Below are 26627 nucleotides of genomic sequence, written 5' to 3'. Positions count from 1 at the left end.
CAGGACATCCATCAACCGGCTGGATTAGCCTAATTCCTGTTTACTGCAGGGCTTACGGGTTACTCCCTTTACAAGGAAGCCCCCTGCCACCCACCCAACACTAAGGTTATTCTCTGTCTTAGCACAGTCGATATAAAGCTGTGCAGTTGAAAACACAGGCTCCCATCTCCCCAAGATGAAGGAAGACGGTAAACACAGCCGTGGCGTTATCAAAGGGCGCTTTCGCTGGCCATTGGACCAAATGCCAACTCTTCACCTATTCATATGATGAAGCTCCGAATCTGGACTGCACGTGCTGCGTGATAGTCAGAAAGGTCAGATTGCCATTGTGGTGTTAATGCTAAAGGGTGCGATATTTCAGCTTTGTGCAGGCAGGAGATGATCTGTGAATAAGACATTCCGATCTGCTGACTCCGTGATAGCGCTTATGTCGGACATCAAATTCCCAATGCCTGCAAACGCACTTAAAACAGCGGGGGAGGGGACACGTCAGTAATGAAGCTATGATTCTACAGGCCATATCATCCAGTGATAAAACCACTTGTGGAGCATTGCACTTTCACAAAAATATTACTTTTTAAAAAAACTTTTGCCTTCATACTGCCAGAATAACAGTTATCGCTTTTGGTAAACAAATCATTAAGTACCTGCTTTGTTGAACCGTAAACATCATTTGACATTGAACATTGCGGCTGGTGAATGCCATGCAGCTGTGTTAATATAAAACCAACAACAAAACCACAAAGAGGCTTTCACACAACCTGCTTTATTGAAGCTAGCGATACGGTTGGCTATAAACTCAATCTTGTATTTTTTTTACAAGCACTTTCTGCATTGCATTCTTGTATGCAAGAGTAGCTCGATAAGGCCTAATGTGTAAATTTATTCCTTCATTTCCAGGAGTCTTTGGAGACCTAGCAGGTGATTTTCTGGGCACTGCGCGAAATGCCACGTGTTTATTCCTGTGTCCGTCTGCCGATGAAGACACGAAGGGAGTAAAAGGCCGTCAGCAATGCCGAGCTGCAGGACGTTGAGATATCAGGAAGGCGCCGCTTCCGTACGACCATGCTTGGGTGAACAGAGGGGGGGGGCCACAGAGCTCTGAGCGTCACTGGTGCGCAGACACGCTCCTCAGCTTGCCTGATGCTAATCACTCTGAATGAAGACACGTCCCCCAGGCACGTGACGGCACACGCGCGCACACACGTCCCCCAGAGCCTGCAGGCGACAGGGTGACACGAACAGACCTCACCATCTCCTCACACACGTAAACAAACAAACAGCCCTGACCCTTAGAGTCTTTTTTAGCACGTGGACCTGACACTTCACCGAGAGGAGATGACAGCGTGGCGTCAGAGAACAGAGTGAGAAGCGGGAGCATGATAAGAGCACATCTGACGGGGAAACAACGGCCCTGCTCTCCACCACACACATTTATCTACTTTAGTTGGATTAACATGCAGGATAAAAAGCTCACAGCAAAATCCAAAACCTTGTTCAGAGACATTATTGTAATTCAAACGTCTGCCCACAGTAAGTCACACCTTAAGGACACAAATACCAGCATTTTCTCCAGATACGCAGGCTGCCTAAAATAGATGATACAGAACTTGGCCTTACATTTTCCTAGTCCAACCTGTACACCCCTTACACACTAGACTGACCAAAACACCAAAAATACTCCTATACCCACTTGCATTCAAAGCTACTAATAGTATGTTGTGATGCAGACATATTTTGTTTGTTGAGTGAGGCAGCCGCAGTTCTTTAGCCGTGAGCTCTACAATGTGTTTCACGAGACATACACATCCCTTTAAAAACAGGACATCCTTTCATGCTGATTTTACTTCCTGATTTCTGTCCAGTAAACCATATGGTCCATGTTGTGAAAAGAACCAAAGAGACTCATTCTAATTCACTAAAATCAGGCTTTAACCTTGAGCCTAATTCTTGTTCATCAAATACTGCATTACATTAAAAAAAACAGCATATGATACTGAGTGGTCTGCACACGATAAGCAGGTGAGAGTCACATACAATCACAGGTCAGTCCAGTTGGTGCTGATATTTGCAGTATGTCATATATACCGATATATCTACCAGTTATTAATCACGTCTGCCTCCTCATAAGCATCAGCATGTCACGAGCTGTCACTGTCTGTCTGCGTTCCTCGGGTACTGTTGCTAGAGTTTATGTCAGGGAGACTGGGCACGATCCAAACCCCGTGGGTTATGGGGGTCCATCTCATCACCGGGCTCCTTTCTGGACCCTGAGAACAAACCCTCCCTGGGGCTGACCCAGGGATCTTGCACGTTATAAAATCCAAGATGAGTGGAGCTTGGGCCAGTGCTCGGACTGCGGGTTGTCGCTATTCAGATGGCTTATCCTGGTTGCCGGGTAAATCTGCTGAATGTTTTGGACAGCTAATCCTGCTCCTTTTCTACTGTGATAAGTTGCAGCTGTTGTTGAACACGTGTTACGTGCACTTTCTAACACAACATACAGTTTTATTGCTCAATTCAGTAAGCATATATTTTGGAAAAGAACACTGGCCAAAAAATACATTTAATAAAAAAATGCTGGATTTTGGCAAGTGCAATTTCCCATACAGCCAGAAGTGTCCTGATCCTGGGTAGTGCAGGTGAATCTATACCGTCCGTCTGAGTAGATAAGACAGGTAAAGATCTCTCACCTGCTCCTCTGGTTCTCCTGTGATGATAAATTTATGTCCAAGGTTGCAGTATGTTTCATTCCTGCCATAAACCCTTAACTCTTTCACAAGAATTGAACACGTGGGTGCTTTCGCAGTTTTTCGCCTTATCCCGTCTGCAACTACCCCAGTGGAAAACTTTTACTGTGCTAAAAAAAAAAAAAAGGTTCAAAAAACTTGCCGTTCTTAACCTCGAGCCCCACTGACTACAGAAATGTGTTTGTGCATGAGGACACATTACTGATGACAGTTTCTGCCCCATCTGCATAACCCTGGACAGTGTTCGGGGTTCGCGCGTCTGTTGGAGCATAGGGGCATAGCCGCGTGAACCAACGGTGTTTACAGATAACGATGCTCAGAGCCCTCCGGACTCGTTATAATGCCTGCTTGAGGTGAGTTGGAGCAGTGAGTTGATCTCCACATATCACCTGCTAAACGAGCCACTGCAAACGTCTTTAATTATGTCAACATATTTAATTATGTCAGCACAGATTTCAGCTGTTTAATTTCTTCAAAGGAATGTACCATTATGCTATATGGCAAAAAAAAAAAATCCCCCCCAGAGTCCAGAAAGAGCATATAAAATCTAGCTGATTCATGTTTAAAGACCAAAAGGACTACAAGATCGTGCTGATTCATGTTAAGTCTTCAGTGCCTGTCTTTATGCAGAACGTGTTTGTCCATTCCTTGATGTTTTACACAGATTTCCTGTTTATTTGACAATACTGCAGGTTCTCTTAGCTACGGCATAACGGTAATCTAATATGCATTTCATGACATCCTTATAGATGGTAGGAAACAGGGAAACATCCATCCATGCTGTTGGATCATCAGGTATATTATCCTTCATCCGTTTCCTAAAACTAAGAGTCAGGGACCTCCTTATGAAATCAGACCAGCCCTGAATATTTGCGTGAGAGACTGACATGACCACTGTTTTGTAATTTTAAACCTCTGAGCTGTTTGCCTTATTATTCAGCCAGTCAGTTTATCGCACTTTCGTCAAACACACCTCTGTGGTAGGGCTTGGGTAAGTGTCACTGGGTAAGTGCTGGTATTAAGAATGATACATATTGGCTTTGTTGCTTCATTTCATTCATTTTTATATGAGCACTGACAATCAGTCAACACAATCAGTGAGTCTTCACACACACACAGACACACAGCCTACAATCCCTTCCCTGAGCTGCAGTGCGCAGAGGGGCCAGAGCATCAGAGCAAGCCTGTGTTAACCCTGCACATCCCAGCCCACCCTGCTGGGGCTCTGGGCACCTCTGCCATGCTCCAGTCCCCAGCCAGAGGCTTGAGTGGAGCTGGCGTGTGCGCGTGTATATGTGTGTGCATGTGTGCGCACGTGTGATGCTTGCACGCTCTGTCTCATGCCTGAGGAACATGCCGGGTTAAGAAGTAGCGACCGCGGGAAAAGCCAGCGGTGCCAACGGAATGCCTGCCCACCTTGTTGGCTCCGTCTTCAAGATGGAAAGTGCAGTGTTGTCTTCTCTCCAGGTCTGTGAAGCCGGCCGCGTTCGCAAACACCTTGAAAAAGCCTTTCCCGGAGGCCGGGGCAGAGGGGCACGCTCGCCCGCCCTCCCACTGGCCAGGATATTTGATTGGCCCTTCCGCTGTGGATTGGTGATTACACACTCGTGTTTCGTCCTCGTCCTCTGATCCAGGGACCTCACCTTCCACTCCTTAGTCTGAGCTAAGTGCTACATGAGCTTTGCGGGTTAGAGTACAGCACCAGGGCCGGCAGAGCAGGGCACACACAGTGTCAAGGCATGTGTGCGTGTTATAGCTGGCGAAATGACAGCGTGTTAGCATGCACAGGATTTTAGACACAGACCCAGAGTGGCACACCTCCGGGATCTGAGCACAAGTGAGGGAAATTAGAAAGAATGAGAGCGATGAGCGAATGAGAGTAAAGGGAGGGAGAGAGACAGGAATAGAGAGATCGCTGAAGGGAGACAGAGGGAGAGATAGGTGAAGGGTGAGCAGGAGAAGAGAAAAAGAGAGAAAAGGAAAAGGCAAGAGAGGTAAAGAGAGAGTGAGAGAAAAACACAAAAGAAACAAAAGAGAGAATGAGAGAGTAAGAGAGAGAGAGAGAAAGACTGAGAAAAAAACAAGTTTGAGAGAATAAAAGAGAGCAAAGGAGAAGGAGAAAACCAAGCAGTGGGGACAGAGAGCAGTGGACAGAGAACAGTGGACACAGAGAACAGTGGACACAGAGAACAGTGGACACAGAACAGTGGACACAGAACAGTGGACACAGAGAGCAGTGGACACAGAGAGCAGTGGACACAGAGAACAGTGGACACAGAGCAGTGGACACAGAACAGTGGACACAGAGAGCAGTGGACACAGAGAACAGTGGACACAGAGAGCAGTGGACACAGAGAGCAGTGGACACAGAGAACAGTGGACACAGAGAACAGTGGACACAGAACAGTGGACACAGAACAGTGGACACAGAGAACAGTGGACACAGAGAGCAGTGGACACAGAGAGCAGTGGACACAGAGAACAGTGGACACAGAGCAGTGTGGAGACAGAGAACAGTGTGGACACAGAGAGCAGTGGGGACACAGAACAGTGGACACAGAGAACAGTGGACACAGAGAACAGTGGACACAGAGAACAGTGGACACAGAGAACAGTGGACACAGAGAACAGTGTGGACACAGAGAGCAGTGGGGACACAGAACAGTGGACACAGAACAGTGGACACAGAACAGTGGACACAGAGAGCAGTGGACACAGAGAGCAGTGGGGACACAGAACATAGGACACAGAGAGCAGTGGACACAGAGACCAGTGGGGACACAGAACAGTGGACACAGAGAGCAGTGGGGACACAGGGAGCAGTGGACACAGGGAGCAGTGGACACAGGGAGCAGTGGACACACAGAACAGTGGACACACAGAACAGTGGACAGAGAACAGTGGACACAGAGAACAGTGGACACAGAGAGCAGTGGACACAGAGCAGTGGACACAGAGCAGTGGACACAGAGCAGTGGACACAGAGAGCAGTGGACACAGAGAGCAGTGGGGACACAGAACAGTGGACACAGACAGCAGTGGACACAGAGGCAGGGCAGGCCGTGGGTGCAGGGCGGCGTGAGAGGCAGCGTATGTACGGCGCCGCCCTGGTGACGGCAGGAGAGAGACACACCAGACACTGATCACTGCGGCCCGTCGTTCTGAGAGCAGCAGAAGCACGCTGAGCCAGGGCCCCCCCAGGGGGGCAAACAGGTGATATTAGTCACAGCAGCCCCGGGGCCCCGTGCACAGCACGGCGCCTGACGGAGGCCTTAGTCATTCATTAACCTTGGCAGGGTGGAGAGGACGACCGCGGGGGAGATGGAGGCAGAGTGGACCAGCAGGACGGGGGATGTATTTAATCTTACGTGTGGCTGCATTTTTAAACTGTTTCTAGCCTCCGCTGCGAGCTGATTGAGTTGTGTGTGAGCTGAGTGAGTTGTGTGTGAGTTGTGCGTGAGTTGCGTGTCAGTTGAGTGTGAGTTGAGCTGGTGCGTTCTGTTTGTGGCTTCTAACAAAACAACCACTACGACATTTCTTTTATTCTGACTAAACTCCCCCATACCAGCGTGACGAGCTACAAAGGCAAACCCCTGACTCTCATTTAATATGTTTACACCCGACACGATATGAACCTCAAAAACAAATAGCAAGTTTTAACACTCTAACACACTATTATGGGACATTATCCTTCATATGTAGAGCAACACACATGGTCACAAATCGCTCAGAGCATCGCAAAACAACAACAGCAGTTTTATGTTCAGATTAATGTCACACACTTCCAGATGTTCCCTTCTACTTCAACCAGTTTTGTTGTTTCATTCACAATTGTCAATTGTTCCTCTCTCTTTCAGCCTCGGCTGCATCTGTGCGAGGAACCCTGGGTTGTTTTCAGTCAGTGCACTGGACATGTCATGGTGCACGAACCACGCCTAAAATCCCCCACCGCAGACACAAGACCGTCAGAGATGTCTTCATGGTTCCCTGAGCACACAATCTGTTTTCACACTGGCTAGATCAAAAATAAACATACCAGAAGAACCTGCTGTCCATGTCCGGGGTAAGGGGGCTATCTATAACCATCCGCCCCTGGCAAACGCCTCTGTCATTAACCAAAGAATAACACCGAGGGCATTTTACCCCAGGCTCAAGGTTCGGGGTTCACTTCTGCCTGTCATCATGATGCAGTCGTGGGTGGGGCGGTTACGGAAAGACGCCCTCAAGATGAACACAGCGTTAGCTAGGCTAGCAGGCATGAACACAACGGAGGGTGAAAACTCCCAGACAGGCTCAGTCATACATACAGCGGAGAGGCAGCCTTAAGTCAACAGTTAACGTTTCTGACCCGAGCGTTAGAGAGTGAGCTGTGGGAATGGACAGGCCATGGGAAGATGGAGCTGGGTGGTAAATAATTTTACTTTTAGCCTTCCCAAAAGGTGGCTTTCATGTTTTTCTGATACACCTCTCGGATCCGCTGACGTCATGGCACTAACGCTACCCAGAGATGTCTTTCACAGATTAGCTGCAGAGGAGACGTGACTCTGGTCAACAGACAGAACGTTGAAAAGGACACAAGATTAACCACCAGATTATATTATTGCAACATTTAAAAAAAATTTCATTGGCCATGATCTTTAATGAATGATTTGATTTGTTTTATTTAAAAAAAAATGAAGACCACGAAGGTTTTTTTTTAACAGAGAGCCGAATGGCTCTCCCCGGCTTGACTAGAGCAGCACTCTTCTCAATCCTCTATCAAAACCCAACATAGTCAAACTGTAAAATTAAAGTTTGGAACTGAAACATTTCAGATCATCAGCAAATCTACAGAATTCAAGAAAAAGGTTCAACCACATCTTTCTGTCAGAAGCACTTTGTAGACTAAACGAATCTTTTCTGTCCTGTACCAAACCACATCAAGAGAAGCCTGGCAAGAGGGAAGTGTGAGGAAGAGTATGTGAGGAAGAGTAAAGGAAAAATGAGGTCTGAGAGATCTGTTATGGAGGCAGAGCGCTTTCAGCCAGGAAAACTCCATCACATCCATCACCAGTGCCCAGAGCGATGCTGGGGAAGACAGAGCGTCCCTCAACCACTGTGCCATGGCCCGCGGGTCCTAGACAGGCAGCGGAAAAACGAACCCACCTCTGCCACAGGTGAACATGTGCTGGGGAGTGTATGCCACCAGCAACCTGGGCTCGAGGCCCCTGAGAGAGAGAGAGAGAGAGAGAGAGAGAGAGAGGGAGGAGAGAGAGAGAGAGAGAGAGAGAGAGAGGGAGGAGAGAAAGGCCAGAATGCAAAGCTAGTCAAAGCCACTCTAGCAGACAGCTTCCAATGTTCGTACAGCGAGGCGTGAGAGAAGGAAGCACACGCAGGTGTCTGCCCGCCCTTCACTGGCATCCACCAACCTTCTGCGTGCCCTTCACCTGCGTCCACCAACCTTTTGCCTGCCCTTCACCAGCGTCCACCAGCCTTCTGCCCGCTCTTCACCGGCATCAACCAACCTTCTGCCCGCCCTTCACCGGCGTCCACCAGCCTTCTGCCCGCCCTTCATCGGCGTCCACCAGCCTTCTGCCCGCCCTTCACCTGCATCCACCAACCTTCTGCCTGCCCTTCACCTGCGTCCACCAACCTTCTGCCTGCCCTTCACCTGCATCCACCAACCTTCTGCCTGCTCTTCACCTGCATCCACCAACCTTCTGCCTGCTCTTCACCGGCGTCCACCATCCTTCTGCCTGCTCTTCACCGGCGTCCACCATCCTTCTGCCTGCTCTTCACCGGCGTCCACCATCCTTCTGCCTGCTCTTCACCTGCATCCACCAGTCTTCTGCCCGCCCTTCACCTGCTGCTATTGCATAAATGCTCAGGGTGCCGCAGTCTACAGCAGCCACTGTCAGCCTGACCCAGAAAATGAGCAACTGTGCTCTTCTCTCTAGCTCTACCCCCGCCCTTCTCCGTTCAGCAGAACAGACACACAGCCGCATGGTGAACCATGGTGAGCTGGAGCGCGGCGTGGACAGAGCACAGAACCCGGGCAGGAGCAGAGCTCCCTACTGGCCTCCCTGACAGCCTGCGGCCACAGCCACTCACCTGAACAGATTCTGACATGAGAATGTAAACAAGGCTCATCCTTTAACAGGCAACGGCGCTCTCTCCCAAACGTTTGTTTTCTTATTAAGAGACAAGTCCTAACCCCTCTCAACAGCCCTAGGAGAAATCGCTCGAATCAAAATAGAAGGCAAATAAAAAGTTTCAAATGTATCTAGTGCTGTATGTAATTGCTGTGGGAATGTCGTGCTAGTTCTGGATTTCTCGATAGAATTAAACCCAGATTTCCATAAACGGGGCCACGTTCTGCCCATGCGAAGGTGGTGTCTCTGTCGATGTAAGTGAGGAGATCAGATTTAGGTAGAGGAGTCACTCAGCGGTTCAGCCCTTCAGACTGGCACCAGCAGAGCCATGGCACCTGGGCTTTGAGAGGCAATCGGAATGCTTTCACCCTCAGCCTTTATTTGGTCTTCCTCACACACACACACACACACACACACACACACACACACACACACACACACACACACACTTAAAAAGTTCTGTGTAATATGAGGGGGGGTGGGAGAGAAAGAGACAGACAGAGAGATCTTCACTTTCATCAGTCCATCCAGCCTTTTGAGTGGCAGGTGACTTTCTTAACCGTCAGATCTAGAGGGAACCTATATCACCTGTCAGAATTTGAATGCTAATGCACCAAAGCTCCTCTGCAGTGTTGGAGTAATTCTCACTGAGCCCTCAATGGCAGCGCCTTTGTGAGGCCAGTAATTCATGTCAGCGTATCTGCTGAGGTCGGCAGCGCTGTATCAAATGCATGCAGGTAGAAGACATCAGCAGTAAATGAGGTGTCATGTGCAGGGCGCTGGAGAACTGGAGCTAGCACAAGGGACAGTGTTTTTTGCAGGAGGGACAGGGTTTAGTGACAAGGCATAGGGGTAGTGCATGAGGCATAGGGTGCAGTGCACGAGGGACAGGCTGTAGTGCACAAAGGATAGGGTTAGTGCACAAAGGATAGGGTTAGTGCACAAAGGATAGGGTTAGTGCACGAGGGATAGGGTTTAGTACATGAGGGACAGGGTTAGTGCACGAGGGTAGTGCGTGAGGGACTTACTCGGGTTGGGGGGAAACAGGGTGCAGCTCTTGCAGTGGATGATCTCCTTGACGACAGGCAGGTCTTGGGAGATGGGTGGGGGTCCGACGCCCAGGCCTGGCAGCATCGGGTTCATGGGCGCGATTCCCGTCATCATGCCGAGGCTAGGGTCAAAATCTGGGGCAAGGAGACAGAGCACAGCTCAGGAACAGGCTGTAGGAACACGCACCGCCCTGGACCAACACTCGTGCTGCAACAGAGGACTACGCTCACTCTCATCTTAAATAATACAGAACAGGCTTTCAGAATTAATATTTTTGGACTGACAGACTGACTGTCTTTGGTTAATGTTTGTGACGGGACACATGAGATCCTCTGCCGTATATAAAAGGCTTTCAGAGTGATTGGGTTTTTTATTGACTCTTTTCCTGCTGGCGTTTGTGACAGCACACACGTCCTTTGCTGAGTGAAGACCAAAAGAACAATTGAGGGGAAGCTGAAACAGCACACAAGTGGGCTTCAGATGTACCTCCCGCATGGGGCTTTTGGATATGGAAACAGAGATGTAGGTGTCCCTCCCCCTGCCCAGAGAGCCCTGCCCCTGTGGAGGTGTCCCTCCGCCTGCCCAGAGAGCCCTGCCCCTGTGGAGGTGTCCCTCCCCTTGCCCAGAGAGCCCTGCCCCTGTGGAGGTGTCCCTTCCCCTGCCCAGAGAACCCTGCCCCTGTGGAGGTGTCCCTCCCTCTGCCCAGAGAGCCCTGCCCCTGTGGAGGTGTCCCTCCCTCTGCCCAGAGAGCCCTGCCCCTGTGGAGGTGTCCCTTCCCCTGCCCAGAGAACCCTGCCCCTGTGGAGGTGTCCCTCCCTCTGCCCAGAGAGCCCTGCCCCTGTGGAGGTGTCCCTCCCTCTGCCCAGAGAGCCCTGCCCCTGTGGAGGTGTCCCTCCCCCTGCCCAGAGAGCCCTGCCCCTGTGGAGGTGTCCCTCCCCCTGCCCAGAGAGCCCTGCCCCTGTGGAGGTGTCCCTCCCTCTGCCCAGAGAGCCCTACCCCTGTGGAGGTGTCCCTCCCCCTGCCCAGAGAGCCCTGCCCCTGTGGAGGTGTCCCTCCCCCTGCCCAGAGAGCCCTGCCCCTGTGGAGGTGTCCCTCCCTCTGCCCAGAGAGCCCTGCCCCTGTGGAGGTGTCCCTCCCCCTGCCCAGAGAGCCCTGCCCCTGTGGAGGTGTCCCTCCCCCTGCCCAGAGAGCCCTGCCCCTGTGGAGGTGTACCTCCCTCTGCCTAGAGAGCCCTACCCCTGTGGAGGTGTACCTCCCTCTGCCCAGAGAGCCCTACCCCTGTGGAGGTGTACCTCCCTCTGCCACTGAGAATGTTTCTTCCATTGGTGTCTGTGCTCAACAGAAATGCTGCTTTTGTCTGGACACAACCAAGTTCAGTTTGTAACAGTTGTGACCTGAACAAGAGCAGGTGCCTCCGTGCACGGTACTTTACTGGCTTTGTAAAAACCTGATTGGGGGAAAAAATGCATTAAATCTCTATCATTCTATGCACAGAAAAAACAAACAAACAAAACAAACAAACAAACAAACAAACAAACAAAAGCATCTAGCGATGTCAGTTTTGTATTTCCAAGATCATATTACATTCTATTAAAAACTGATCTAAACTTTATCTTACTAAAAACCTGCAGATTATATTCTATTGATAACTCACTAAACTGTACACTACTGAGAACTCAACTTGTACCTTACTGAAAGTCAATATCCTATTGGTTATGAACATGCCATACATGTAAGCAATTACCTGTGACTTACCAATCTCTAATTTATTAAATAGAGATTTACTTTTAGATTTATAAAAACTAATCTTTTTCAAGGAATGTGTGTTGTGTCAGTGAGTTCAGGCGGGGATCAGTCCGTTAGTTGAGATTGGGCATTCATATGTTAACTCAGGCTGGGATCAATCCTGCTGATCTCAGGGGTCACAGCTACACTCCCCGAGTCATCGCTGGACCTCAGCAAACAACGTGTGCCACTCCTCACAAATGTTTGAAAGAAGAAGAAAAAAAGAAAAAGAAAAAGAGAGCTACACATGACCACTCCACAGAAGCAAGCTTTCCCATGATCCCGTGCTTCCTGCTTCAAGTGAGCCTCAACAGGCCTGCTATATTACATTACCCACCATAATCCATCATCAGGAATCTCCTTCGGAGAACATTAACAATTCCTGACTACACCCTTGCTGCTGTCTTAGAGCCCTGGCAGCCACTTCTGGATCCAGACCAAGCCGAACCAGATGTGAAACAGAGCCCAGACAGATGAGAGACGTGCAGGTGCCAGCTGTCTCCTCCATCCAGAACCATTAGCAGGTGGGGGCCTGGAGACTCAGTGCGATCAGAGGCGAGCCTGCAGACAGCTTCGGAGCAGGTACCGTCACGCCCACGCCCGTCGACAAGCAGGTGGGAGTTGAACGGAGCTGGCACACTGCTGCCAGACTAGGTGCCACACGCAGCCGTGCAGGATGGGCTCTTGGTCTGGAGCCTGTGGCCTCTAAGGGTACAGTGCTAATTCACCCACTTAATCACCCAGCTCCGCTCAGATGACAACAAGACTCCCCAGACGGCTTGGAAGGGCAGTTGTCATCCCAGCACTCAATAACCTCCTTTTCCAGTCTAAGTGTGACTTGACACAATTACCACCTGTCAGGACACTGGGGTGCTCGAGCACTGACTAGAATCATGGGAAACGGCTCTCGTGTCGAACGGTATTGCCACCACACTCACAAGAAAGACCCTGAACCCCAAGGACACTCCGAGGAGCAACTCCATCACACCGCACAACTCACCCCAGGGGGTGTCTACAAGTGAAGTAATATGTTCACAACGCATTTCACCGGTGAACCAAAAGGATAAAAATGATTAAAAATAGTTAAAAATGATGGAAGAGGAGGAGGAGAGGGGTTTGACAGATCACGGGTGGTACACGTGGGATGTGCAGTGGCACACGTGATGCACGCTGATGTGAGCACAGGGGAAAACAGCTGCTGCATCATTTTCAGCTCATCAGTGCTTCCAGGAAGTGGGACGGAAACAGAGGGAAGGCCTTAAAATAAACAAGCAAATGTAACACAAACAAAACTCAGGAAGTATGCACCACAGTTCCTGTAGAGGGCACACATGGTGGCATACAAGCAATTTGCGGACAGACAATTAAACGGCTTGAAGGAAACCATTCCACAGAAAGAGTGAACACCCAGTCAGCTGGTTCAAATATTGATTCAGATTACAGCATGATATGCTGTTGCAAACTGTAACGTATTGGTTTTATGAAATATCCATATCTACTATGTGTTTCATGCAAAGGTACTTGATGGCTTCTTCCCCAGTGTGCATGCATGTGGTCCTACAGACACGTCCTGCTGCCTATGACCTCATAATCAGACGCACATGCACTGCGTCACCCCGACAATTATGACATCACAGCCTAAACTGACTCTGGTCATGTGGTCTCAGACGCGTCCTAGTCTCACCTCTCTGCATCACACTGCCTTGGTCACCCCCTGGTGGTGAGCAAGAACCCAGGGAAACCCAGCACCAGTACAGCCATGCACCCCACCGCCCCACCCCACCCCCACGCTCGTCTCACGGGAGGAGGAAAGCGTCCGCCTTTCATGCGGCTGTTGCCAGCTGGTACCAGTCTCGGCAGCCCCGCTGCCCAGGCAGAGGGCGTAGAGGCTGGAGAATCCCGGACACCACCCTCAGCAGGAGGGAGGCGCGTATAAACAGCAGGAGTGATCACACGCTCACTCTTGGAGAAAAACGCGGGCTGTTAAAAAAATGAAAAAATTTGAGGCGAGGATGAGATTTATTCATGACATGCGGAGGACAGATGGTCTCAACCAAAGCCCATCTTTCAGGATAAAAAAATAAATAAATAAATAAGTAAATAAACAAATAAATGAAAGAAACCCAATCTGGGTTTGATCAAAGGGATGCGTGGACTACCGATCAGATCGGCCAGAATGGGCCGCACTGATCGAACAGCAGAGGTGCAGAGTCCCTCCGTGTTCTACTGGAGCTGGTGGGGAGAGCAGGATCTCTAACCTGAGCAGATGTCCACCGCCAGGCTCGCCAGAAGCCTGGGTTCTGAGAACACTGCACTTCTGAGGCTGTGTTTGTGTGCCACAGCTTTCTGACAGTGGAGTGAAGCCATTACTGGGAAGCAAGTGAATACAAATATGATATATAGACATGAATAAGAACTGTAGAACAAAAAAACAAAAAGAAAAGAAAGTCTTCAAACAAATGTAGGCTTTTTAAATATTTCATAACTGGACCACTTTCCACAGCTTTAAATATTGATGCACAATATCCAGATGTGATCGTCCGACGCCATGAGCTCACCAAAGGCAGGGGAATTATGAGACAGCCCTCGATCATGAAATACGCAGTCTGAAAAAATCAGGGTGGCGTTTAACATATTGGCGGCCGGTGGCTGCTGTGTGGAGCTGAAGAGGGTCCTCTGATGTCTGTGATTCTGGGTAAATGCCCCCCCCCACCGTTGCGGCAGCTGCGATACCAAAGGCACAGCTAGCTACCAAGAGGCATGTTGGCTCGTCAAATGAGGCAACTAAGCCTCCCCTCCGGGCTTAGTGATGCATGTTGTGCCCGGGGGTAGGCCGGTGACATTGCGATCGGGCTGAAGTGTAGCTGCAAGGCGGAGGAGGGGTGGGACTAGGAAATGACGCAAGACCTCAACGCCCAGAGCAGGGGTGGGACTCGTAACGGGGAAAAAAACAAACCCTCATCATTTAGGAATTTCTCATTTCCTGTATCTGTTATCTGCAGTAAGCCAGTTGGAGCTATGATTTGCGCTTGATTGATAATGCTAAGCGCACCAGATGGGGACATGACCAAAAAACCCCCACCAAAACAAATAAACAAACAAAAGCATCTCATTGTTCCAGAGTGCATCGTTACCGAGCTGGAAGGGCGCAGTGGCAGCAGAGAACGCAGAGCGTCAGGATGCGTATTGTCAGCAAAAAGACACGTTACTCTCCTAACGATCCTACTGTGAACACTACTTAACAGGAGCTGACAACACAGCGCTGGGAAGAATATGACTCACGCTCATCTTCATAACTCACGGCCAGCATGCTGAAAGCAGCTCGCGCTTTCCGTTCCTGAGCACGTGTGCGTTTGCATCGACCACCTATAGCGGCTTGAAACCCTTCATCTTCTTCTGCCTTGGCTAACAGCTCTGATTGGACCCATCAATCCCTGTCCCGGCACGTGATCGGACTGTAATCCGAATATAAACAAACAACAAATTAATGAAATGATCGCGCTGCGCAGAGCCATCTAGTCTTATTAGTGCGCCGTCTGGAGGGCTCAGCAACAAAGCCCTGGTCCTTCCACCAAAAGGCTGCTGTGCTAACAAACGTACACCCAGCAGTATCGAGTGTGGAGCCCCAGCGACATCTGAAACCATTACTTCACTGTGCTCGTAACATCTTCCAAAAGTAAGGCCAGGTGGTCTCCTGACGGGGCTGCTTACAACAGCGCTCACGATCATCAGAAAAGTCTCCGGATTCCCAGAAGGCAGCGTAAGGCCGAAATAAGACCGCTGGAGCTGATGGAGATGAAATAGCAGTGGCTCTCATCCTCAACATACGCGGACGATTAGAAGTTCCTCTTTGCCCCGTTTTAGGAAAAGGTGGTAGATTCTGTGGTGAGTGCGGAGGACACCGAGCCGCATTCGAACCCTTCGGAGCGCTTCGGTGACGTGCATCAGGACCGTAACTCCCATTCCTCGTTCGCGGAGGCCTGGTAAAGTGTTATGGTTCCTCTGCTACGCTTGCAGTCTTATTTCTCCTCCAGAGAGCCAAAACACAGAGGCCTTTGACAGACTCATAGGACAGGGCAAGAATTCTCCAGCTGGGCGAGAAGTCACGAGACATTGGACTTGGCATGAGCAGCAGAACCCTCGGAATCGGAGGGGAAACATTTTTTTTTTTAAAAAAAAAGGAATAATTAAACTAACATATAGTTTCAGTTTGATGTCTGGAAAAGACGTGAGGGAGCAGCGTGGCGTGACAGAAGTCCTGCAGACCTGCTCCGCTCTGCGAGAAGGACGTGAGTGCAGCAAGCGTGGCAGGTGAGCAGGTCTGTGTGCTCTCCCCAACGACGGCCGACGCAACATCGTGAAATTACCCATAAACGCCTTGATGGGCTGCAAGGTCTTAAGATCTTGGACTCTCGGAAAGGGTCTCGGAAAGAACAGCAGCGTGGGTATTGAGGGGGTCCACGCTGTGGAAAGGATAGTGTTAAACGTATGAACAAAGATGGCCAAGGGCTTGAAACGGACCAACGAGTCCTTTATAGGCCAGTCAAGGGCACACTGTAAGCCCATTCTAATCTCGTGAGATGCAGCAGACAAGGCTGTGTAGCTGTCCACATGCATTAATGATGTCCGCTGAGTGGCCAACGTAAAGGTAGCGGATCGGTGCTGTGGAATGGAGGTCCATCGCGGACGGGAAAGGGGGAGGGGGGCAATAGCTGCGATTCCCCCGTGTGATTAATGATGAGGGCAGCTGAGCCAGACAGCACCGGCTCCTCCCGAATCCGCGCCTCTGAGAGAGTCAGGCCGTCCCAGCGTACCAGCGTCCCAGGGGAGGGCTCCGGCCAGCCAAGGAGCCCCGGGAGCCACGCACTTGGCCGACCACCTTCGGAACAGTTGTCGCGAGGCGTGGTGAAACAGACGTCTGCAGTCGCGAGCCTAACGCGGCGCCGTAGGAAGCTCAGATCTCCATCTGTGCTCCATCGACAGCCTTGGAAGCGTGAAGTAGGAGGAAGCAGAGGGGGCCGACCAGACGGGCCAATCGACGGGGGGGGCAGGGGGCATTAGAGGCGCCCCGTGGTCCGGCCCATGGCTCACGGATCAAGACTCCACGGTCTCCGCCACATAAACCACCCATCAGTAATCGGCCCCCTCCAAAAGCCAGTCTGCAACCTGTTCGCTCAGGCATACAGCGCTTGAGAAGTGAACAGGCAAACAGGGATACTCAATGGGTCTGTAAATAATGCCGCTGAAACTCAATACGACGGGGAAAATGCGGCGAGTGTGGGTAGCTGCCGCTGTGCGTCTCTTGAAAAGATGCACTCATACCGAGATATAAGGCATTGTAAACACATCTGCTGAAAAGGCGTCAAAAAAAAAAAGATGATGGAGTGAATGTACACACAGCGCAGAGTGGCAGATCTAACGGAGGAGGAAACACACGTACCCTCGGTAATTCACTTAGAGCTAATGTTTAGATGTGTGTGTGTGTGTGTGTGTGTGTGTGTGTGTGTGTGTGTGTGTGTGCTTCATGGTTCCACAGACACTGGAGAAGAAACAGAACCGAGCAGGGCCCATCTGCTGTCCTCATCACCGCTTGTGTTCTCCACGTCCGGCTTCCAGATCACAGAGCTGCTGTGCAGCCTGAGCCGCCTCTCGATGATGTCACATCCTCCAGCCACGCCCCCCAGGCTAATTCCCACCCTTGCTTGCTGCGGGTTCCGGAGGTGGCTGTCTGACTCCAAGCAGACTAACTGGCCACAGTGACTGCAGTGGGAGAGTTGGGATGACGTTCTCACATGGATTATGGACACAACGTGTATTCGCACCAGAATTCCCTTCCGTGGCCTTAAAATGACCCAAAAATGGGCTTGTAAGGTCTATTAAGTTAAATGAGAAGTTTCTTTAAAGTGGAAAAAAAACATTTCACATCTCGGTTGTGTTACTGTAGCTATGCATCGGTACATTTTGGTGTGTTTTGTGTTTAGTCTGGATGCCTCATGTTTGGCTGCAGTGGTCTCTCCTACTGAACACTCCCATGTTCCCATGCAACACAATACATCCCCCAGCCATCAGTCTCAAACAAACAAACAAACAAACAAACAAAAACACCACCACAATTGGCTTCATTTGAAGAATGTTGCAATCAACCAGAATCCACCTCTGAACAGAAGGAAGAACTGGAGAGGAAGTTCAGAAGAATTTCCGTGGAGGATTACCTGACAGGAGAGGTTGGCCTGCCATGCCCACAGGTGCCATGCCCAGGTTGGTCATGGCAGTCGCCCAGGCATTGGGGTCCGACATGGGCATTCCCATTGAGCTGGAGTCCATGGCAATGTTACGCAGACCCTCTGCACAGGGGACGAGAGAAAAAGAAGAGGGTTAAGTATTTTTGGAAGTATTTCCCTGCATTTTACTGCCACCCTGTTTCCTGAAAGAACAGACACACACACACACATTATAAACCGCACTGTGTGGGATAAAGACCATAAAGTTTGAATGAATTCTGAATAGACTGAGTTCTGAGTGAGCACGCACATTCACAAAATATCCAAACAGCTCTCTGGCAACACTGGAGCCTGCCAAGTGTGAAGAAACTACAAACGAACATTATTCAAATCCCCATAGACGGGCCGGGAGTGGAAAAATAAACAGAGAAACAGTGCAAATCGCACAGAAATCCAAGGAGGGCACCTTCTTCACAATCTGTCTGAGGGGCTTTCCAGACACACCTGTGTACGATGTCAAACACTTGTGTGCACTGTCATACACCTGCGTGAGATGTCAAACACCTGCGTGAGGCGTCAAACACCTGCGTGTAGCGTCAAACACTTGTGTGCAGTGTCAGACACCTGCGTACGGTGTCGAACACCTGCATGCGGTGTCAAACACCTGCATGTAGCGTCATACACTTGTGTGCAGTGTCGGACACCTGCGTACGGTGTCAAACACTTGTGTGCACTGTCAAACACATGTGCTCTGTCAAACACCCGTGTGCGATGTAAAACACCTGCGTGTGGTCTCAAATACTTGCATGCGGTGTTGTACGCTGCAACTGAGTTGCAACAGAAGGATCTGACAGTTCTACTGACTATTCCGCTGCATCTCAGAGTCCGAGGGAGATGGACGTCTGGTCACCTGCTATCAGAAGGGAAACAACCATGTGTGGCAAAGGCGCCTACAAAAGAATAAGTATTAGCATGCAATACGAAGTTATAAGTAAGAAGCTTCCGTGCACACTGGTGTCCAACACCTGTGGGATTTACAGTGTAAGAGTGCATTCTCACTATTAAAAAAGCCCCCCGTCTTCAGGGTGAATCCCCCCATTCCAAGTATTTCGTCCTGGCATTTTAGGCAGAAGCTAGTGTCCTCACAGAAGCGGAACGGAAATAACTGGACATGCGGCAACGCACCTGGACATCCTACTACTACTGTTCCCAGGTTATCATCCATTAAAGCAGATTATACTACTGCTGTAGAATTCAGGACACGTCCGCTGAAGAGTTGGAGCTATTTTGGGTCACACGAGGAGTGACGTTTTCCACACGCCTGAGAACGGTCCTTGGTCTATTGTCTAGCTGATCGATTTTCCGCGCTTTACCGTAGAGCCGAGACAGACGTCCACCCCTGCTGGACGGGAGGAGCGTTTGCACGCTTGCTTGAACGAGACTTTCTGAACCGCGACTGTCATCACGGGCATGTCTCCACAGACATTTCTCTGGAGTCTCTGACGGAACTTCACGCTCATTAATGAAAGATAAGACACAGTCACATGAAAGACTGAGGGAGATGAAAGCTAACGAGTCACAGCTACCGCTAGGCACAGGTTGCTTGCGGGCGTTGGGTCTGCTTTGCCCACACTGAAGGAAAGAACATGACCCAAACTGAGACGAAGAAATCGCGACTCTAATTTCTTAATCTTGTCTTTATGGTCAAAGCTGTGGAAGTGATGTACCTGTTAATATTTATAGCACAGTGCGTCTTTTCTGTAAAACCTTAAATATCATTCCTTGATAATCATTTCCAAGGATACAAATTAAACTGCAATGACTGAAAGGTGCTAATAATCTGATGTGCGAATTGTGCAAAATGATATGCAAACTACGGTTTGAAAACATTAGTTTTATCAGGGGCAGCCAAAATAACTATAATATACTGTTATCCACCAACATAAATATCACCAGAGGTGTGGATGCCGTGATACTGTGACATACCCGTCCCACATGAGACTACACAGACCGTTGCATTACGCTCCAAGCTTTTTACAGAAATATGTGTCAAAAATGTCTGCTATATAAATATATCCCTCTTCTTACCTAAAGCTGGCTTTTTGTACAAGTTTCCAGTCAACTGTGGAAATGTATTAAAAGCATTTAGAATATTTTAAAAGTGGTTGTACAGACTTTACTATATATTAAGATATTGTGATCCATGTTATTATGATCAAAATCTTAGAAAATGTTTTAGTGTTTCTGTACTGTACCATCAATGTTTGTCTTTCCTCAAGTGTCACTCAGTGTATATGTAGAATATAGATACGGAATATCTCTAATCGGACCCAGTCAGAGCAGACCGGAAAATCCCATGTCTGTATCAGTCGGAAAACTGTCTGAGAACACAACCACTTCATCAGTGGTCGTGGACATTATGGCTAATTATAACTGAACAAATAGGTCCAATTCAAAACTTCCCATGAACTGTATTAGCAATGGTTTTAGAATGAACTGAAAGTGAGAACACCTGAACAAGACCGACAACCCTTGCTGAAGGGATAAACATGAACAAAAATAAATAAATCTCAGGAAAGGGATGACTAAGGGTTTTTATGTGAAGTAAATAAGCCAGACATTTTTGGAAGAGCCTCATTATGGGTTTGCGGGTCCCTCGTCGGCAAGAGAAAAACTCGACTACCCAAGTCGCTCGAAGCTGCCTTGCTGTAGGGAACAACTCTGAACGCAGTCATATTTCCTGCCAAGACAGATAAAAACAGCCATTCCTGACGGGCCAGAGAGATGGGCGTTCTGAGGGCTGTGCGAACAGAGAGGGGCCAGGCCCAGGGCAAACAGGCGAACTCCGTGCAGACCGCTGTGACCTGCAGGTCCTGGGCCCACACTGGTAGTTAGCAGAGTAGACGTGAAGATGGCTGACATTAAACCAGGGGCAGCTCAGACATCCTGTGCCCTACAGCACCGGTGTAATGAAACAGGTTTCTGAGCCCGTGATGTACTGTAGGGATAACGGAGAGCAAAGAAAAACATTTGCTGTATATCTGCATTTTAAACTTTTTAAAAATAATAGTAATAAAAAAGTTTTAGGGGTGTCACCAAGTTTGTGATACTCTTTACACAGTACAAAGAGTATCACACAACTTTCAATTTAAACTTTAATTAACTGTAAAAACTTCCACAAACAGGTTTATTGTTCCGCTGATGGGCATAACACAACTGTACCAGTACAGCTCTTCTTTTCTTCTTTTAAAGATGTTGGTCTTGCCTGATTCTAACCCCCCCCCACGAGGTCCTATATTGCTTTATTTTTAATAATACATGTTTAATGAATATATGAGATGTTCCATAGGGAGGACGGAGAGAAGGAAAGATGAACAATACCAACATCATTTCAAAAGTAATGTCAGGGCAATTACCAGTATTGTCTTGGAGTGAGGGTTGTGAAATGTATACACATTACTATTTAAGTTTCAAAAATACAATATTTGTGTAATCACATTGGCTAAACACACACACACACACACACACAGAGCCCTCTCTCCTGCCATGCACAAATGCCCATGCACTCTTACACACAAACCCACACCCACACCCAGCAACACTCACTCACACACACCCCAACACAGACCACAACCAACACACCCACACTCATACCCACCCCACAAAACACACACACACACACACACACACACACACACACAAAATAAAGCTGTCAGTGTCTAAACGTCCTGGTTCAGCCCAAAGCAAAGCTGTGGTAACTATATTTTACGACCTCTGAGGTATTAAAAGCTAAAAGGTCCAATTAGTGTGTCTTAGGGCAGCAGTTGCAGGACACGTCCCTGTTACCAGAAGGCATGCGGGGCTGCACAGAGGACCCTGTCCCCCATCGTCACACCGTGAGGACATGCGGTCTCAGCCTGACTTTTCATAAGACGATCTCAAAGCACCGCCTCCTAATCCAATGTCTTAGAATAATTACAACAAATTTAAAAGACTTTTTCTTTAAAAAATGTTTCAGTTAATTACTAGCATATTTGAGATAGTATTTTGTCTTAGTTTACTGCAGTCAATAGACTTTTTCCTTCGAGCTGAGCAAATAACTACAGGTATTTGGATACCCTTGACACTACAAACAAATCCTGTTTTTCTAGATGGATATCCAAGGGCATTATTATGTTGACTAAGACAACAAAAAAGTCCCATTTCCTTTCTACCTGGCTACACCGGGACACTGCTAGTTAATTAGAGATTTGTTTTGTTTCAATCTGAAGAACACCTTGAAACGTTGGAGAAAAGAATCATTTTCCATCCAATGATTAGATGGGAAGCTGCGTGAAAGTTATTATCCGGAGGTGTCCTCTGGGACGACAGAGCAGCGGCTTAGCACCCAGGCACACGTACTGTACGTCTGTTTAAATGCCACTCCCGTGCGCTGGCGATCACCTCCCGTTGAGTTCCTGTTCGTATCTGTCCGTGAAGCTCAGACCTGGGGATGGTCTCTGGAGACGTGGCATTCAAAGCCGAGACATTAGCACACAGGCTTCATTAGTGGCAAACAACCTCCTGCTTTTTTTTTTTTTGGCATAACCTTGAAAACTGGGAAATGTGAAAACGTGGCTGGAGGGGAGTGCCGCCCAGCCCACGCAGGGCGTAACCCAAACGCCTGTGGCTGTGTAGACAGTTGTCGCGGGGCATTTCTGATGTGACGCCCCATGGTGCTTTTTAAACACGTTATCACTCGCCGGTTGACTGACAACAGTGGAGGAATCGAGTGTTCTGTCTCAGCACCGAACGTGTCGAGATGGCCCCCGACACCGAGAGACGATGGGCAAGAATTGATAAGAGCTTTTTTTCCCCTGCCCCGAAGGAAACCAGCACTTTATCAGAAGTGTCTGAGCTGTGCTCTGTGAAGTCTATCCCCGCCGACGGATTCCCTGCAGTCCAGCTCGGAGGACGTGGGGGCGCATGAGTAATTAGCTCCATTATAAAGGCTGTCGATCTTCACAGCTGCGTGTGATGACCCAGACGCCGAGTCTAAGAAAAGTCTTTAACTGGTTCGAGCGTTCCATTAAAGGACCGATGGCTTCAAGTGGTGAGACACACAAACAAACGTACGCCTCATCTGGGAAACGACGTTCTGTTTCGTTTTGTTTTTCCAGCGTTCAGCTTTGAGGTGGGAGATGAACTGAAATTTCAACAATAGTCCAAAGACACGATCAGGCAAACCCAAGGGCAGTGTTATCTCAACTCTGCCAAGTGCTGAACAATTACAAAAAGAAATATGACTGCTGATGCTTGATATCACCGAACACTTCCTCACAATCTTCATCTAAAGTCTCCCTCAAACCACTGCAGTTTTCCATTGATAATCACTTTTGTCTGAATGACTGATGTCGGAGACAGCGTGTCTTAGTCAGAGACACTGGAGAAGGACAAGTGCTCTGGTAACTGATTACATTACATCACCTAACACTTTAATTCACCTAATTAACACGAGGCACTTCTGTAAAGGTGAGTGCAGAGTTTACCGTTACCATGACTGAACTCTCGTAAAGTGAACTTTTTAGCGTTGATTTCTGGCTAGTTTCCTCAGCTTCGTGGGATCAGGATGAGTGTGAACTTCACACCTCGTACAGTTTTAGATTTTTAAAAAACGAAAAAAAAAACACCACCACCAAAGTACTGAACATTAGCGCTGTGGCCCCCATCCCTCACAGAGCTTAAACCCGCACGGATCAAAAACCACCGGCCAACACTGCAAGGGGACAACATACTCAAAAACAACAAACAACAACAAGTGCTTAACACTTCACTGTGCCTGCCACTAGTGTTTACACAACAGCCCCCCATCCACTTGGCTTAAGACAATAGTTCATCAAGTTCCAGTTCAGCGGCGGCGACCCATCAACCTAGGCCTCATCAACCCAGGCCTGCTATAGGCGGTTTGGGCCACGAGTGGTGGTCCATTGAGGGCGTGGAGGAGTTCGTCAGGGCGTCTCATGAGGAGCCAGCAGGACAAATACGGAGTGACAATAATGCAGCAGCAACACCTAACTGTGCTTACGCCCCCAGGACTCAAGAGAATGCTACCGTCATCAGCTACTGACACGTCATTACCGACTCCTCTCCTTCACTCAGTCATCAGCTACTGACACGTCATTACCGACTCCTCTCCTTCACTCAGTCATCAGCTACTGATACGTCATTACCGACTCCTCTCCTTCACTCAGTCATCAGCTACTGACACGTCATTACCGACTCCTCTACTTCACTCAGTCATCAGCTACTGACACATCAATACTGACTCCTCTCCTTCACTCAGTCATCAGCTACTGACACGTCATTACCGACTCCTCTACCTCATTCAGTCATCAGCTACTGACATGTCATTACTGACTCCTCTACCTTACTCAATCATCAGCTACTGACACATCATTACCAACTCTTCTACTTCATTCACAAATCCTCAGAGATTTCTACGCTGTATTAGCCAGACGTGGGAAACTGCAGGGTGTCGTTTAGAGTAAAAATCTGAGGCGACATGACAAGCAAATCTGTAATTAGCATCAAGAGAAAAGGACCTACAAAGAAAATGACAGAGGATCAATTCACAGAAAAATCAACTAAAACCATAAGGGGGGTCAGCAAAAAATATAACAAGATCTTCTTTCATCAGTGACATCAAATACGTCACACAACTGGTGACCCCAAATACGTCACACTACTGGTGACCCCAAATACGTCACACAAAAAAATTTAAGATAAAAAAAAAAATTAAATAAGGTAGCACACCCACACATACACACACAAACAACAGCCTGATTACAGCACATTGATTAAAACAGGACATACATTATTCAACAATTTAGCAGGGCTGAGATTCAGTAGTGTGCATTCCACTGCCTTCATAGGTGACATTCAGCTCTCAGACACGTGGAAGCTGAGAGACACTCAGACACTGGAGAGAACATTCTGGAACAGCAGTCTGGCACTTTAGAGATTGGCCAAACACGTGAAATCGGCCAGAGTCTGCCTCGAGTTCACCCACGGTGGCCACCCATCATGGCTGAGGCGCTGCACATACCACATCAGTAGCTCACGGCCTAAAATCTCAAGGTCTGGGTGCTTCTTTGGACAACATTCTTCATCACATGCTCCAACTGCCTCTCCCAGAACTTCGGCGTGCCTCAGAAAATAAGGAAATAAAATGTGAATAATTTTTCCAGACTGCTGTTCACCTGTAGGGGGTTGCGTCTATTTCACGGGCGACCTAAACGCCTTAAAGAGGCATAGCTGTGCCGTGAGCCTAACTGAAGCTCTTTCTGGGTCAGACCATGATTATTATTCCCTCAGCGCGGCGGACCCAATCAACACGAGTGCGACGACAGTCTCGCTGCGGTCCCGGCACTCCGCGAGGTGTCGTGAATGCTCGATGATCACTACCATCTCCGGAGGCTCCGTCTTCAGCAGGAATTATGTAATTACACTTGAGCGGGGCAGCGCTCATCGCCGTCTTGTAAAAGCGTGCTGTATGGTAGACACACTGCCGGCGCGGCAGACGCGAGCCTGAGATATTGAATTAATGCTGTGCCATTTAGTTAACTGCCTGTGTGTTTGATCTCGGATTCATGTAGCGATTAATATGGAAACAACCTCTGCGCCGATGAGAAATGTCTTCGCCAGAGCATCGGAACGGAGGCGCTGACAGTTTCATCTTTATCGAGAGCTGGCCTTCAAAAAGAGCTAATTGAAACGCTTCCATTTAGCTCTGCAAGATGCTTTCTGGCCCAGAATGCAGCGAGTTATCCATCACTCATTTATCTCTACCGGAGGAGGACCTGGGACATGAGCCGGACAGCTGCTCCGGACTTGCGTGCACAGCGGCGAAGCTGCCACATGCCATATCAGGTTCCTGGGCTGTGCTCGGAGGACTTCGGCACAGAACTGCACTTCCTGATAGATCGAACAAAGATCGGAAACCTCTCAAGTCCTCCTGGGCCCTCTGAACATCACAGGTAGCCTGTGGCACCCTGCTCCAGGCTGCCTTCTTGCAATTCTGTCAGTACGGGTGTGCGCGCGCGCGTGTCTGCTAACGCTCGGCCCAGACGGGGACCTTTTACTCCCGGTGGCTCCCCCAGGGCACGGGTCCGTAACAGGGCCGCTGGCTAAGGCAGGCTGGTGATGAGGGCCCTTGGCCCTTCCAGAGTAATTCTGCTGCTAGACAGAGATAAAGAGGCAGCTGAGGGCAGGCAGGCAGCCTTTTAAATCCTTTCAATCACAGATATACTGGCCTGCCCGGCCATGCTCAATAACAGGCCGCTATGCTACATGCCAGACCCCGACAGAAAACTAAACGAGACTTTGCACCACCGTTCATTTTTATTCTTGGCAAAAACCTTCCCGAGGTCTTCCCTAGATCCCAGAATGGAATATGCTTTGTTATTCTTCTATGTCTGTGTGTCGCCCTTTGAGTTGCCAGTGTGTATGATGAGTGCCATCCAAATAAACTTGCCTTGCCTCATCATAAAGCAGACCTTCACCTGGAATGCAAACTCGGTTCTGTCGAAAGCCTTCTTCAATAATAGTAATTTTTATAATAATCATAATAATAATAAAAGCATTTTATTATCAGTCAGTGTCTTTAGGGATGACAGGAGCCCATGTTCATGAGCTTCCACCAGTAGCAGTAA

At 48.9% G+C, this 26627-nt stretch overlaps 1 protein-coding gene across 6 annotated transcripts in view; it reads right to left on the bottom strand.

The window, feature by feature from the left end:
• enox2 (ecto-NOX disulfide-thiol exchanger 2) overlaps positions 1-26627 on the bottom strand; it is a 154994-nt gene that overhangs the window by 37358 nt on the left and 91009 nt on the right. For all 6 annotated transcript variants that reach the window (XM_035536030.2, XM_035536031.2, XM_081712987.1 and 3 more), the window contains 2 exons: positions 17929-18060; positions 9910-10065 (listed from right to left, as the gene is read on the bottom strand). In XM_035536030.2, the coding sequence (XP_035391923.1) occupies positions 9910-10065; positions 17929-18060 (288 nt within the window). The remainder of the gene's footprint in view (positions 1-9909; positions 10066-17928; positions 18061-26627) is intronic.

The sequence above is a fragment of the Electrophorus electricus genome, chromosome 4, assembly GCF_041902795.1.
Source record: "Electrophorus electricus isolate QZ-2024a chromosome 4, ASM4190279v1, whole genome shotgun sequence".
NCBI lineage: Eukaryota > Metazoa > Chordata > Actinopteri > Gymnotiformes > Gymnotidae > Electrophorus > Electrophorus electricus.
Note: the sequence above shows the minus strand (reverse complement) of the source record. Positions and strands in the feature narration are given on the sequence as shown.